We start from the raw sequence: 16,422 nt of genomic DNA on the forward strand, positions 1-16,422 counted from the left end.
TTTTTATTTAGGAGAAAAAGGCTTCATTCACAGCCCACCCTGTGCTTAGCTGAGCTGAATTTCCTGCACAGCTCATTCCCTGCATATTTGAATATTTTAGGTTGCAGATGCTGAATTTACAGATCTTTATATGCAGTTTTCTTCAGGGTGTATAATGAGTTAGAATCCTGCCATGAAGACATTAGCATGTTCTTTCGGTGGTTTTTGCTTTTATATAAAAGTGAAAACAGTCAACCCCCCAAGGGCTTCCTTTGACCATGTGGGGCTGAAAGTCATTACAATGGGCAGTAGGATGGAGGGGAAGACAAAAAGCAAACCTTTACTCAGAGTGAAATTCAGGGAGAAGCCCAGCTCCTCTCCCCCAACCACAGGGCCCCAGCATGGGGCCTGGGGAGGAGCAGGAGGAAGTTAACCGCTCTGCTGCTCTGAAATTAGCTTCATTCACCCCCATTATCGACGCCGTCATGCCTTGTTTCATGCTTCTCTCTTGGAGGCAGCCTGGCAGGGCCAGCGCCCAGAATGACAAATGGTGGTGCAGAATGGACAAGCCAAGGGGATGATGGGGACAGGAAACCAAGATGCATCGGGAAAGGTACCCCCCCACCACCACAGGGTGGCCACACTGCCAGCCTAGCCCACAGCAGGAGGGACAGGCAGCGAATGGCCTGCCAGCAACAATGAGGCTCTGAGCAACCAGCCAGAGGCACAAAGGCAAGCAATTCAGGCAGCTGCAGTGCCACAAGCACAAAGCACCTACCTTGTTCACTCATCATGAGGTGGGAGAGGCCTTGAGGAAGGAAAAGAGGGGGAAAGGGGTGAGGAGGGGGAAGGGGAAGGAAAAAAGAAAGAAGACAAAGTTAAAAATCCCCAATGCAATGCAATCATCAATTAGTTCTCAAGTAAGAGGAGGAGTGAGTGGCAGGACATCCACACTCACACACATGCAACCAACACTGAGAAGCCACCTCCCTGCTGCTGACAGAACAGCGGCCCTCCAGGTCAACCCTCCGGGTCAAGGACACTCTTTGGTTTACTCAACTGCTCTGGGCCTCACCTTGAGAACCTTCCACTCTCCACTGTTCTATGCAATGCTCAGGATTTGAAATAAATCGAGTAAAGATTAGGTCCCTTAGGAAGGAGACTCAAGATGTGAGGCCAAGCATGTTTCCTTCTTTCTTTTAAATGGCTTTTTACACTAATACATGGTCACTGTAGCAGTTTTGGAAAATTCAGAAAAGAAAAAAAAAATCCGTTGTAATCCCACCATCCAGAGGTTACCACCCAATTTTATTTTCTGGATACGTATTCTTTTCTACAAAAATGGAATGAGTTCCTGCTTCCAAGAGTTGCTCAGACAACCTGAAACTGTTTCCCCTCTCACCTTCGTCTTGGACAGTGACGACCACAGCCTTGCCTTCCATCGCTTCCCCACCCCCATCTTGTCCTAGAAGGTCTCTGGCCCTTGATCAGGGAGGTCGAGACCAGCACTGAATGGGTTAAAGAAGGTGCACCAAAATCCCAATTAACAAATAACACAACCTCTGGCTATGTTCTTAAGGAAGTCAAACGAGGCTATTAAGAGCTCATTACTTCATGAGAAGCATAAACTCTGATAGATCTATTAGAAGAAAAGATTTTCCAACCAGTAACCAACTGCACCAGTTATTTGCCCTACCATCGCTTTTATTACTACTGGAGATATTTGACAAACTCCATATCACCACACAGAACCTTTACCCAAAGCGAAATTCAGGGACATACAGGATTAACAAAGGAGAAAAATCTCCATAAAGTATAGAAATCCCTAAATGTTTTTGGAGACTACTAGAACTTTAGAAATGTAATCAGCGGCAAAATATGGGTCAACCATCTGAGTTTTAAAAGATCAATGATATATTAAATACATACATACATGTGTCATAAATGTCGTGGAATCTAGTTTTTAAACAAATTTCATTAACCTATAACCACATTTTAAACGCACATTTCTGGCAGACCTAGGATTAATATACTCACAGAGGAATGGAATCATGCCAAACTAACTTGCTGTCATGATTTGTTTAAAAAATAATTTTTTGTCTTTTTTGGGAAAGGATAATAGGAGAGAAGACAAAAGGCCCTATATTTGGCTAAGAGAAGCCTCAGTGGAAGTCACTGTTCCTAAAATGCCTGATATTTCTGGACCAAGCCATCGCCTTCACCATCCAGATCAAGAGCACTAAAGGGGAGGTCCGAGGCAGGCAGATGGGTTATGTGGAAAAGTGAATATTCATAGGAGAGTTGTAAGAATTAAGAATGAGAAGATGGGACGCCTGGGTGGCTCAGTCAGTTGGGCGTCCGACTTCGGCTCAGGTCATGATCTCACGGTCCGTGAGTTTGAGCCCCGCGTCGGGCTCTGTGCTGACAGCTCAGAGCCTGGAGCCTGTTTCAGATTCTGTGTCTCCCTCTCTCTCTGACCTTCCCCCATTCATGCTCTGTCTCTGTCTCAAAAATGAATAAACGTTAAAAAAAAATTTTTTTTTAAATAAAAAAAAAAGAATGAGAAGAAGAAGGGACACCTGGGTGGCTCAGTCAGTTAGGTGTCTGACTTCAGCTCAGGTCATGATCTCGTGGTTTGTGAGTTCAAGTCCCACGCTGGGCTCTGTGCTGACTGCTCAGAGCCTGGAGTCTGCTTCAGAGTCTGTGTCTCCCTCTCTCTCTGCCCCTCCCCCACATGCACTCTGTCTCTCTCTCTCTCTCTCTCTCTCTCTCTCTCTGTCTCTCTCTCTCTCAAATATAATAAATAAACAATAAAAAATTTAAAAAAAAAGAAATAAGAAGAAGATCCAAGAAGAAACCTAAGAGCAAAAGAAGGGGTTAAAAATGAAACTAATACTGTATTATATATTTGCAAGTTGTTAAGAAAGTACAGCTTAAACACTCTCCACGAAAAAGAAATAGTGATTATGTGAAGAGATGGAGGTGGTAGCTAATGCTATGATGCTAATCATTTTGCAATATTTAAATATATGAAATCAACACCCTGTACGCCATAAACTTACACAACGTTGTACATCAATTACATCTAAATACAGCTAGTGGGGAAAGTTTAGAATTTTTTTAAATTTAAAAATGAAAGGACAAACATTTCACACTTACAATTAAAGATGTTTAACAGCTCAGAGAAGACGTGGTAGAGTCTTGTCTTTTTTTGACTCAAATAGATATTGTAAAAAAAAAAAATGTACTGAATGAAGAGTAAACAGGACAATTGGTATAAGAGGGAATCCAAAGCCCTGGAGATGGGGTTCATCTATGTGTTACATGTGTTTCTTTAAAGCAGTGTTTCCCAAAGTGTATTTCAGGGACCACCTACATCAACCACCTGGGGATGCTTCTTAACAATGAAGATCCTGGGCTCCTGACCCAGGACCCTAATAAGTTAGAATCTTGGGAAGGAGTTTGGGGAAAAGTCTGAATTTTAAACAAGTTGCCCAAGTGATTCCCATGCTCACTAGAACTTGAGAGCTACCCCTTTAGAATGGCATATAAATCAAATTTTGGTAAATTAAGTTGTATGATAAATGCATTAAGAGGAACTGGATATTTAATGAAACCCTGCAGTGGATCCTTTTGTAAAAGAAAGAATCCTTTTAAAAGGCAAATAACCCACCTCCTGTGTTTTTTAAATTCAAATATGTACTTAGCAGGCTTTATTAAGCTACATATGTAGTTGCAGTACTGCAACTCGAATAAGATATTCATATTCTTCAACTTATGAAAATCTTAAATAGAAATATTAGACCAAGAATGCAAATCTGGGATCCTGATGTTAAAATTGGTTTTGCAGGCAAAGAAGCAAAATGGACAAGAGACAGGATGGTGGAAGGGAGAAACTACAACCATAATATGGTTTAAGTTTTATTTTGCTTTTGGACAAGGAAATTTTATTCCACTTTCAAGAGCTTTTATATCAGTATCTTCTCTTATACAAATCTATTCTCAACGCTTGAAGGGTCAAGAACTGGAAACCAAGATCCCAGAGTGTCCAGTTCTATTCTGTAATGGTTTCTGTCCCCTCTCATTCCCAGACTCTCCCACCTGCTGTTAAAAATCTCAGCTGCTACCCCTCCCCACCACTCCACTCCCCGCTCCTCCCCACCCCCGCTGGTCAAATGAATGGAAGAACTAACAATCCACCAACCAAGTGATGCAAGTACCTACTAGATGCAAAGACTGGATAAGATACTGGAGATTCAAACAAGTGTGGTAGATGGTCACTAACCTGTAGGAATGTAAAGTCTAACTGGGAAGATGTTATGTGTTTATATTTACATAAACATGCATGTGATATATATTACTGGTATCTGACAGTGAAGTAAAGGGGTTAAGATCAAGGACTTCTGAGCCAGATGTGAATCCTAGCTTTGTTGCTTTCTAGCTTGTGACCCCTGGTAAATTTGCTGAACATCTCTGTGCCTTGATTTTCCTATCTGCAAAATTTGGATAATAATAATGCCAAACTCAGGTTGTTTTGAGGATTAAATAAGTGAATATACATAAAACTGGGCCTGCACATGGTAAGAGCTTTCTAAGAGTTATTGTTGTTATTTTTATTATGCTTTAAAAACATACTGATGTGTGAGGCAACACCTAGCACAATAACTGACACATAGATGGTGCTCAGTACATGTTTGGTAACTGAATGAGGAATGAATGAATTGGTTATTACTAAGTGTCAAATGATGAATTCAGACAATAAAGACCACAGGACTGTGAGGGGGACCCTGGGTGTATAGGAAAGGTTTTTGGAGGAAAGAGGGATTTGAAATTAACCTTGGAAGATGGTTTAGGATTTAAAGAGATGCAGGACACTCCAGGTAACACCACAGGGCAATTGGTATAAGAGGGAATCCAAAGCCCTGGACCACAGAGTGAATTTGCATGGGCTTTCCTGTTCAACTTTCCAGAAGGACCTAGGACAGTGCCAGGCACATGGTAGGCATGTAATACATGCTATTCAAATAACAACAAACACATATAAACAGTTCATATAAGGAAGAAATGAAAGGTGATCTTAAGAATGAGAACAGGAACCATTGTATGAAAGCCTTGACTTTCAAGGCTAAGGATCTTACAGCTGGTGGGGCACACTGAGGGTTCATGGGCAAGGGAATGACCCAGGGAAAATGATGTCGAGGAAGATTGCTTTGGCAATGGTGCGGACAGGATAGATGAGAGGGAAAAGAGACAGAGGCAGAAAGATCAGTCACAGGCAGAGGGCCTAGATTAGAATCGTGGCAACGGGGAGGAAAAGGAAAAAGAGGATCCAACAGGCGTTGGGTGACTGATGAGGTTTTTCAGGGGAGGAGTGGATGGGAGGCTGAGTGAACATTGTCAGAAATAGGAAGGTGGGGTGGGTTGGGAGATGAATGGGCAGTGAGGGCAATAATGAGTTCTGTTTTAAACATGATGAGTTGAGAAAACAGAAGAATCACTTAAGCAAAAAATGTCTAGGGTGCATTTTAAAATGTAGGTCTAATATCTGCAAGAAAGTCAGGACAAATATCAGGGTATATCACCTCTCCTTCATGGAAGAGAGGGTCTGTGCCCATGTAAGTCAATGAATCATCAAAGAAAAAGGGGCTAAGCACTGAGACTTAACCTGGGAAAGATGGGAGGGAAGTATGAAGATAGCTTGGAGGTTCTTTTATTTTTTCCATCATATTCAACATTAAAATAAAATTTTACATTCAAAAAAGAAAAGGGAACGATATGGCTTTCAAATATAGATACAGAAAATAATGCTCAAAAAATCTTAACTGAGAAAGATATAATTAGTAAGGGAAAAAAAGGAATCTATGCTGGGTGTGTGTTATCTGTGCGGTTGATGAGGAAGGGGGAAAAATGAAGACTGGTCTTCTCATCAACCTCAGCAACAGAGGGTCAGCAATAGCCCTGCAGGCTACACAGCCAGCCCTGGTACTAGCTAGCACCTGGCTGGGTTTGGAGTTTGGCATTTATTCTGGGTATGATGTTCAAGAAAGACATGGCTTGGAACAGGGGTTCGGGGAAGCAAAAGGGACCACATCTTTCCTCAACAATCTCACCATGAGCTCTGGATTTGAATAGATCCTCAACTAAGACTCAAAAGTCAGCTCCATAAAAGTTCACCTAGTGGAGGGTAGGAAACCAGAGGTGGGCTCGGATGAGCCTTGATAGGCAGGATATTGAGAACTGCCAACACGGAATTCTTATGGAACTATAGCGCCTTTAAGGAAAAAAAAAACAATTACAAAAAATTGAAAGCAACTGAAAAGTGTCTCCTATCTAGATGTGACAACCTGACAGGGTGCTATGCTAGCTGGATCCAGGGACCATTCTGGATCCCAATAAGATATCTAATATGTTTATCCTTCACCTCACTCTTTCTAGTGCTATATCCTACCCTCTTGTGCCTACCTATCTGTGGCGCAAGTTCTCAGGGTAGATGCAAGAACAAGAAGAGAAAAAGATCACCAGTAGGTAAGGCACACAAAATTGAAACTGCCGTAGAACAGACTGTAAATCATATGTAAATTATATGCAAAATATACGTATGGCCCTCTAAATACTGTTACATCCTTTGGGAAAATCCCCATGGAGATAGCAGCTTTGGCAGCTTGGGAGAATGGAAATGGCTATGAAAGCAAAGTCATTTGTAAGCAGCTATGGCCATCATGAAGCCTGTCATGAGAATGACTGATACAGAGAATAGAAACCATTTACTGAAATAGGCAAAAGGAAGATGCAGTGTTCAGGAACCAGGCCAGAAGTTGAAGGCCTTCATCATTTAAGCTAATAATGTTTCCCTCTCAAACCTATAATATCCCACCCACCTCAGATGGTTTTCAATCCATCCTACCTTCCTTCATTCTGCCTGAGTAACTGGGGAAAGTATTTCAAGGGAGGAAAGAAGTCACTCATGGGAGGAAAAAAAAAAAGGATTCAGGAAAAAAAAAAGCAAGTGATTCCTGCCAAGACTTTTCTTTCATTCACTTCCAGGGTAACTCTTATCCCAGTATAAAATCCACATATATCATCTCTTTTTCCATGCTGAAGTAGAGACATTAAATGTCACTAATTGCTGCAAGTGCCAAGTGCTAACACTGAACGCCTATGAAGCCACAAGAACTTTTTAAAAGGGTAATTACATAAAATCAGAAGGTAATAGAAATAGTCATTGATGTTTCCAGAGGAACTAAGAAGATGTGAAGAAGTGAAGGTGGTAGGGGGTGGGGCCAAATGAGGAAAATCCATAAGCCACAGTGACTACGGGGTGACTAGGAATTTGGAAAAGAGAGAAGAAAGAAGAAATATACAAGTTGACATTTTAAGTACTCAAAAGAGATGAAATCTGGTTAAATCTGGAAAAAGAATTATGACAATAGCTAATATTTGTTACTACAGACAAGACATGGCTATGTGTCATCTTATTAAATACAACTCGATGGGAAAGGCATTGCTGTAATTTCAAGTTGACAGGTAAGGAAACCAAGGCCTAAGAGCCACAGTCACATTAATTAGTGAGTGGTGAAGTGAGGATTCTAAGCCAGCAGATGGACTCTCCAGGCTGTGATGGTAGCTATGACACGAGCCACACTGCCTCCTTCAGTGCTGGTGGATAAAGGAAGAGACAAGCCTTGGAGAATTCAAGAGCAGAAAATAGTGCCTGGATATTAATTCAACTTTATTTATGACTCTGGTCTAGCATGAATAAGGAGCCCTTTTAAAAGGCCACCATCTCCCTCCCTCTCCCCAATCCCCACACCCAGATTCTTCTAAAACATGAAGCCTTTACTTACTGGGGCATATTTTAGGGCTATTAAGCCACCTCCCCTCATTAAACTGCAAATGTGAATATGAGACACACTCAGGTTCCCCAGCCATTGACACTGTCCTATGTGTGAAATCCTCAGAAAGCAAAACCAAAGATCTTCCTTCAAAGACAGGGGCAGCACAGGGACTTTGAATGAAGGAAAGACAAAAACAGGCAGTCACAGACTGAGGAAGTCTAGCACTGTTGGGTAGGAGACATAACTCAGGAGATAGGGTAGGAAAGGAGAGAGGAATATTTAAAGGGAAGAGATGGGTCTGAAAGAAACCTTCACCTATTTCCACAACTGTGCCCAAACCAGCCCTCCCCTGGGCAATTCCCTGACCTTCATCATGGACTGTAGTTTCCTTGTTCTATCAGGGGTTCACCAGCAGTTTACAGCAGAGCCTACGCCTGCTCAATATTTTGATCAGTGACCTTGCTGAAAACATTCATTGGCACGTGTCTGGATGTTGTGATGAACTAAAGCTGAAAGGAATAGCTAATTTGTTATATATCAAAATCAGAGTCCAAAAGGATGTGGACAGGCAAAAGTGAAATTTAATCTTAAGGGACAAATGTAAATTCTGGCACTTAAGCACAACACCTCCTATCCCCTCAAAATAAAATAAGACAATAGCCCTCCCTCTTCTCAACACTGAATGTACCAAACCTACGGTTTTGGTTCAGAGAATGGTGTCATACACTAGGAGGAGCATTAACAAGGTAGGATGTGTCCAAAGGAGAAAATCAAAATGGTCAGGGGTCCAAAACGACATCATGTGAAGAATGGCTCCAGGAACTGCTACTTACAGCCTAAACAAGAGCAAGCAATAAAAGGACAAGAGAGCTGCCTTCAAGTATTTTTAAAGTTGCACAGGCAAGACAAGGGAGCAAGCAAATTTGGCAGGAACAGAGAGGGTGGAGTAATAGGGGAAGTCTCACTTTCCAGAAATGCCACAGAAGAGAGTCAGAGTGGGGTTTCTGGAGATAGTTACCAAAAATCTATTCCAACTCAAAGACACTATGCCTCTATGAACCAAGATGATATCTAAAGAGGCCAGCTATTAGGTTGAATCATACAAAACCGAGAGTTGACTGCTTTTGACCTATAAAAATGCCTATTTTAAATGGTTCAAACTAATACTCTGAGATCACCACCCAGAATCAAAAAGGAAGAGAGTAAACAAAGCTTCAATCAATCACCTGACAGCAATCATGAGCTGACACTTGGGACAATCACCCGTTTACATACGTTTTTGGCTTTTCCATGAGCCGTGAATAGTACTGGGGATGAACTGAATAGTTGGACTGATGACAAAGAGAGCCTGAGACTAATTCTCCAAGCCAGATGCACTCAGGTCCCAGCTTCTGGGTTTGCCTTTCCATGTTGCCACCATGTGCCATTCTCACCACTAAACCCTTTGTAGGATATAATTGTACGAGCCCACAAACTGTTTGCCTCTAGACCAACATTGTACTTACAGCTTGGTGGCTGTACTGAACAGAAAGTATTTCTTCTAATGTCACCCAGGAATCACCAATAGCTTCTGTATGGTATAACCATGGGGCAGAGGCAAGAACCCAGGGCCTTTGCAAACTATTTCACCTCTTTAAGGGTGGAAGGTGGGTTGGGGTTTCCTCTTGCATGAATACCATGGAAAAAAAAGAAATGGAGGCAGTCATGCTTTATACCCTAAGGGTTAAGGGATCTGCAACTGTGGCTTTTAGAAGAGACTCTTCCCAAAGGAGAAGTTCTTACACTCCAACTGTCATGAACTTTTCTAAAATTGTTCTTTATTCGTAAATGACACGAAGCTGGAAGGGACAGCTGATGCACTAGATGAAAGAACTTTACCCTAATAGATCTTAGTGTGCTTGATTTTAAAAATCCAGGCCAGAATTGAACAAAATCAAAGGATGATCCCAAAGTCTAAGTCAAACAAGCCATTTCACAGAACAGGAATGGGAGAGAAATGGTTCAGCAGCAGTGCACACAAAACAATAAATATTTTCAGTGACTTTATGTTCATCTTAATGCTATAGTCATTAAAAAAACAAGCAAAGGTATTTCATACCACCACTGATACAAGTAGGAAGTCTAGAAAAAGGGAGCAGTAGGTTCACTCTCTAATGAACTGGTTGGGACATGTCCATAATACTGTATGTAGTGTGGGCATGCTTCTTTGGAAAGGATGCAAAAAAAAAAAGTCATTTTTTTGGAAAACAATGATCTGGATGAGAGAACTTAAAATGAGTATGAGAATGCCCAAGGAAACTGGAGATATTTTAGCCTTTAGAAAAGAAAATCCTTAAAGACAAAAGTCCCGTCTTCAAACACTGGGAGTGTAATTAGATCTATTCTGTGTGTCTCCAAGGGCTGGAAGCAATACAGGTGGTAAAAGCTAGAGTGACTCAGAATAAGGAAGAGCTTTGGAACACTCAGTGCTCTTGGAATGGGATGGAATGGTGAAAGGAGCAATGAGCTGCTCATCACGGTAGGGGTTCAAGCCAAGTCTGAATGAACTCTTACAGAAGAAATTAAAAAAATTAGGTGCACAGAGTCTTGACAACCTTTTGGGTCCTTTCCATCCCTGAAATGCTGTTTCTAACAACAGTTTCATGAGCACATACAATGTGACAGGTAGTGGGGATGCAAGCATGGATAAATCTCTGTTCTCAAAAAGTACGACACCTCATGTCCTTCGAGAGCCCACAGTGGCCAAAGAAGGGGCTTGTGAAGGACAATACACAGCTGACTATAATGTATTATGATGATGGCTCTACTAGCCCCATAACCTAAGGTGCCACTGGACCTCAAAGGGGGAATCATTCATTCCATCGTCCTTTCCACTTGCCCCTCCAACTTCCTGCCTCCCTTAATGTTTATAAGGTAGAAAATAGTGGCTAATGCTGGAGCTTTCAAGTTCCTTTACCTTCCAGATCATGTTGCTTTAAAACAGTGGTTCTCAAACTTTGGTCATTATCAGAATCACCTAGGGGAAATGTCTTACTTTAATAACCCTGGATCTCCTTTACTAGCTTTCCAGGGGATTTTTGATGCTTACCAAACTTTGCAAACAACTGCTCTAAACCATCCCAAACCTGAATTCAAATCCCAGCTCTACCTCTTACTACCTATGGGATTTTGAGCAAGTTAACTCTTCCATGCCTCGCTCCTGTAAAATATCTTCTCAGGATCACTGTGACAATCATGTGCAACCACGTATGGACAGCACTTAGCACAGTTCATGGAACACAGGGAAGGCTCAAAAGTATGTAGTCATCACTGTCATTATTAAGAAGAGTGGTACATCTGAGCCCTCTCTTTGCCCCACCTCCTGCCTCTTGGCAACACCAGCCTTCCAACAAACTGGCAGCACTAACAGACCACCTGCCTAGTGTATCCTCAGGTGCCTTCCTCCATGGTCATAGTCAACTGAGTTGCCCCACAGGGGACCCATTGTCCTCAACCCTCAGCTGCATTTCATCTCCCTAGCCCTCCTGAGACCTAGCCCCACAAACCGACTAGCTTAGCTCAGGTCCTTACCAGACCTTGCTAGGTAGGTCTCTGGACTGAGAAGGTCACCAAAGCTGCCATATACAAGCTGTGTGACTTACCTAAGTTATACGGAAGTTCTCTGGTCTCAGTTTTCCTTCCACCTGTACAAGGCAGGAATTGGTCTAGAAGAGTTTCTCTACGGTCTCACCAACGGCATTTTGAGGATACATATTTTTGAATGAGACTCTCCCACACATTACAGTGCATTTAGCATTCATTGATTCTTCTTAATGCCACCAATGCCTGATCATCACCGGAGCAATAAATATATACCCCACGTGTTTGGCAGGATCAGGAGGGGTGGGGCAGTACTGTTCCAGTGAGACTGTGAGATATTTCTAATGATGTTTTTCCAGCTGTAACTCTGACTTTGCCCTACAGAACTAAGAAACAAACTGGGACCATAAGCAGCACCCGAGTAGGTCTGCCTTGCCAGGACGGTAAAGGACATGATTTTAAAATGATGTAGAAAAAGGCACCAAGGGCCAGTGGTCTACCTCCTTGAGTTAGCCAAAGCTGGAGGCAGGCTAGGAAGCAGCTCCCCACCCACACTTAACTCATCAAGAAGAGCCACAGCAATCAGGGGTGGGGGTGGGGGGTGGAATTTTCCCCGGCCCCAGTGGGCAACTGGCTGGAAGCCGATCACTGTTAGCCCAGCTGAGGACCCCCTTCCAATCCAATTATGCACAGCCATGGTGGATTCCCTGCTGCCTGCATCCCCCACTGACCCAAGCCCAAGACAGGCACTGAATAAAGATTCAATTACCTTCTATCTCAGGGTGAACACCTATACAAAAAGCAGACTTTCTCTCAGAGGAGTGAGGGGTAAAACGAAGAGCTGAGTCCTGAGCACTATTTATTCATTGAGCCAGTATTTATTCCATTCCTATGATCTATTGGCACTGTTTCAGGCCCAGAGCATAGAAATAGTGAACAGGGGTGCACCTTTGTGGAATGTACATTCTGGTGAAACTTATGATGCCATGAGGCCTCTCCAGGGCCAGACACACCAGCGTTTGCATCCTGCTCTGCCACTTTTTTCTGGCTGGAACTGGTCAGTTAACATCTCTGAGCCTCAGTTTGTTCATGGGTAAAATGGGCCTAATAACAAAATCTATTTCCTGAGGATGTCAAAAAAACTAAATGATGTGTGCAAAAACTTAGGTTTTTAGTGCCTGGCTCATAATACAAGCTCAGGTGTTTTTCCTAAGAAATAAGGGAGAAAAGCAAATGTGCCCAAAAGAATAGGAAAGAAAAGACAAAATACTGTACAGGTACCACTGATGTTGGGAACTGTTGAGTCTTTGGTAACCAAGAAGGCAGTTTCCTGATTGCTGTTCCCCAAGGTATTTCAGTTGGAGGCTGGATCCTAGATCCTCAGAATGAAAGAAGTCTGAGAGGCCATCTGATTTAACCCCTCCACACTAAAGAAAAGAGAGGTTGCATGACTTACCCAAGGTCACACAACCCCCAGGGAAAGTAACAGAGCCAGAAGGAGGCAGAATGAGAGCAGAAATCCCAGATATGTGTTTAAATCCTGGTGCCTACCGTACCTGCTTCTGACCTTGGGCAAAGGATATAACATCTTGATGGGTGCCTGGCATACAGCTGAACCTCTGAAAAGTATCGGTCCCTTCATTCCCCTTCAGTGGGATTCCTCGGCCTTGCTTCACAGCAGTGGTGGCCAGGATCTACGTTTGAGGGACCTCTTCACTGAAGGCATAAAGATCAGGACGGATGGGAGAAAATTTGTGACAAGGGGGAGCATAGCAGGTGTCTTTTGAGGGGCTCTCCAGCACAGGACTGGTGGCATGCCTGTGAATAGTTTGGAAGACCAAATAGACCAAAGAACGTCTTTTGTTTTAAACCCTCTGAGCCCAAGTGTCTTCATCTGTGAAATGAAAACATGTGGAAAGGATCAAATGAGAGAACTTACAATACCGGCTAATTTATACATGGTTTACCATGTGCCAGGCACTGCTCTAAAGACTTGACATGCATGAGCTCACTTACACAACAGCCCCTGTTGGTGAAGGTACTTCCTGTCCCCATTTCACAGATGAGGCAAGTAGGGCCCACAAAGGGAAGGTAACTTGAACAGGTCCTACTGTTCATACGGAGAGAAAGCTAGGATGTCAACCCAAGCATCTGGCTCCAAGTCTATGCTCTAGACCGAGGGTGGCAAACTTTTTCTGTAAAGAGCCAGATGGTAAATTTTCCAGGCTTTACAGGACACACAGTCTCTGTCACAGCTACTCAACCCCGCCTTTGCAAAGCAGCCAGAGACAAAACAGAGACAAACAAGTGTGCCTGTGTTCCAATAAAACTTTATGAACACTGAAGTCTGAATTTCATAAAATGTGTGCATCACAAATTATTTTTGCTGCTTTCAACTATTTAAAAAGAGAAAAACCATCCATAGCCCAGAGGCCATATGAAAGCAGGTAGCAGGCTGGATTTGGCCCCTGAGCAGTTGTTCACGGAAACTTGTTCTATCCTGAGCTCCCCTGACTCACAGTATGTAAATTCTTATATTGAAAGGGCCTGAACAGTGACAGGCACAGACTCAGTGGTCAGGAAGTGTTCATTCCCTTTCCCTTCCCTAATCCCATCCTCCCTCCCAACTCCTGTCAACCCAGAAAAACGGAAGAGACGAGGAACATGGCATTCGTGGCCCCAGAGGGGAGAAGCTGGACTCTTTAGGTCAGCACGTCTCAAGCGTTAATGTGTGTACATACACCTGGACATGTTGGTAAAAAAGCAGATTCTGACTCAGCAGGTCTGGGGCAAGGCCCGAGATTCTGCTTTTCTAACAAGCTCCTGCGTGAAGCCGAGGCTGCGGTTCTGGGGGCTCTCCTCTGCGGAGCAACTTCTAGGGCAGACCCTCCGTGTCCAGACACGTCGGCTCTGCGTCTGACTTTGGGTTCAGAACAGTGTCCCTCCCAGAGACAGGGCTGGACTCCCCAGAGACAGGGCAGGGCTCAGGACAAATAATCAGGTCCCCTCTCCAAGGACAGCCTTGAGATGACTTAAACTGAAGGGGGAAGACACCGAGGGCAGAGATCAAGAGTGGGCAGAGGGAGGCTCAAGCGAAGGCCATCAGTTGCTTTTGGGCAACAGCAGACCGGGCCTCCTCTGGGCCTCAGAAAACAGCAGCCCCTCCTCCTGCGCCTGCCAGGGCTCTGATGGACTGAAGCGAGAGGCCTATTTCCTCATCGGGCCTCTGAGTAACTAGGGCACTTGCACAAGGTCACAGTTATTCATTTAAATTCCAGCTCTAATCAGCAGGCAGTCTGAGAAATTATCCCTTCTGAGGAGAGAGACTGTCATTGGAGCACCATAAAGAGCCCCTCCTGGCTGGAGGGGAGGCACTGGGGGAGGGGAAGGGAGGGTTCGTACACCTAGAGGCCCCAGCACTGTTCCCTGCCTCCTAGATCCTTTCTCGCCTTCAAAGGGCTTGCTCTCCCCTCGGAGAGAGTTCTAGAACACATGGGAAAAAGGGAGAGAGCTAAGGGTGTGATATGGTACTGGGCTGGGCCTGCCCACTCCTGCCCCCAGGCAGCACAGGGAGACCATTGACAAATCCCAGTATGCCAGAGGCGTGGAATACGTACCTGACAAGGGTCTCTTCCAGGCCACAAACTGGTTACCTGGCCTTGGAGATGTCCCTGCCACTCCCTGGGCCTCAGTTTCTTCCTTTGAAAAGTAAAATAGTTGTACTCTTTGGACAGGATGGCCTTTCAGCTCAAATATGGCTCAGGGACCCTACAGACTCACAATGCCCTGATACTTGTTCCCACACTCCCTGCTCAATAAAGTTTTTGAGGCCCTACTATGTGCCATGCACTGCGCGGAGAGCTAAGAGTGCAGACACAGATAAGAGGCCCACAACTCTGCCTTGGAAATGCCAGGGTTTCAAAGAAAAAGAGCACGCTCTTTGGAACCAGACAGATCTGAGATCCTTGTCTTGTCCTAGCAGCTGGAGATTCTGGGCAGTTACTGACCCTCCCTGAGGCTTTTCTCATCTGAAAGAGGACAGGGGAGGGTTGAGGTAAAGAGTTAAATCAGAGCTGAGTGTCCCTCACCTCCTTCAGGTCAGCACCCTACAAATGCCTGGTGCTACTTCATTTTTTTTTAATTTTTTTTAACATTTATTCATTTTTGAGACAGAGAGAGACAGAGCATGAAGGGGGGAAGGTCAGAGAGAGAGGGAGACACAGAATCTGAAACAGGCTCCAGGCTCTGAGCGGTCAGCACAGGGCCCGACGCGGGGCTCGAACTCACAGACCATGAGATCATGACCTGAGCCGAAGTCGGACGCCCAACCGACTGAGCCAGCCAGGTGCCCCTGGTGCTACTTTATTATCTGAAACCTCCCTCCTAGGGACTAGGAGGAGGGGCTGCGGATCTTCCCACACACAAGTCCAGTGAAGTACCTATCACCTGCCGCTTTTCTCCTGGGTGTTTCCAGGACAGTCTCTCCAAGCCCCAGCCCATCTCCTGAACCTTGAGGAAGGTGCTGCCTGCCAGGCCCCATTTCCAGCTGCGTCTTATACAGTAGTGTTACTGCTAACCAGTAAATTACATGTAAAATTGTAAACATGTAAAATTAATCAATCGTCCCTCACAGTCTTCCAGCGGCCCCTGGGTAAACAGTTACATTAGCTCATAAAATCCCCAATTTGTCTTCCTGAGGGGAAGGGGGGAAAATCAGTGAACCACTAAAGGCTTCTTGTTTCAGAGCCACAGCACTGCTGGCTCCACACTGCCTGGCCAGGGGCTCGGAGAGGCGGGAGGCTGCCGCTGACCTCAGCCAGGGCCCGGCAGCCCAGGCTGCCTCCTGCTACGTCCTGGGCCACAAGGAAAGTTTCTGAACTAGTGATTTGCCTCAGGCTCAGAAACCACAAAAAAGCCAGGGGTCCGGGTCGGGGGTGGTTACAGGATTGGCTATCAGCTCTTGACCCTTCAAGGGCAGAACAAAGAGTGCAAGATTTGGAATCAAGCAGGAACCCTCTCTTGGCCCAGC

General features: G+C 44.4%; 1 protein-coding gene across 4 annotated transcripts in view; it reads right to left on the bottom strand.

Moving 5' to 3' along the window:
* NRXN3 (neurexin 3) overlaps window positions 1–16,422 on the bottom strand; it is a 1,502,570-nt gene that overhangs the window by 1,449,164 nt on the left and 36,984 nt on the right. For all 4 annotated transcript variants that reach the window (XM_047079783.1, XM_047079782.1, XM_047079785.1 and 1 more), the window contains exon 3: window positions 758–787. In XM_047079783.1, the coding sequence (XP_046935739.1) occupies window positions 758–787 (30 nt within the window). The remainder of the gene's footprint in view (window positions 1–757; window positions 788–16,422) is intronic.

Source organism: Lynx rufus, unplaced genomic scaffold (assembly GCF_022079265.1).
Source record: "Lynx rufus isolate CCGP_SWC_20201006 ecotype Redwood Valley unplaced genomic scaffold, mLynRuf1.p SCAF_17, whole genome shotgun sequence".
NCBI classification, from domain to species: Eukaryota; Metazoa; Chordata; class Mammalia; order Carnivora; family Felidae; genus Lynx; species Lynx rufus.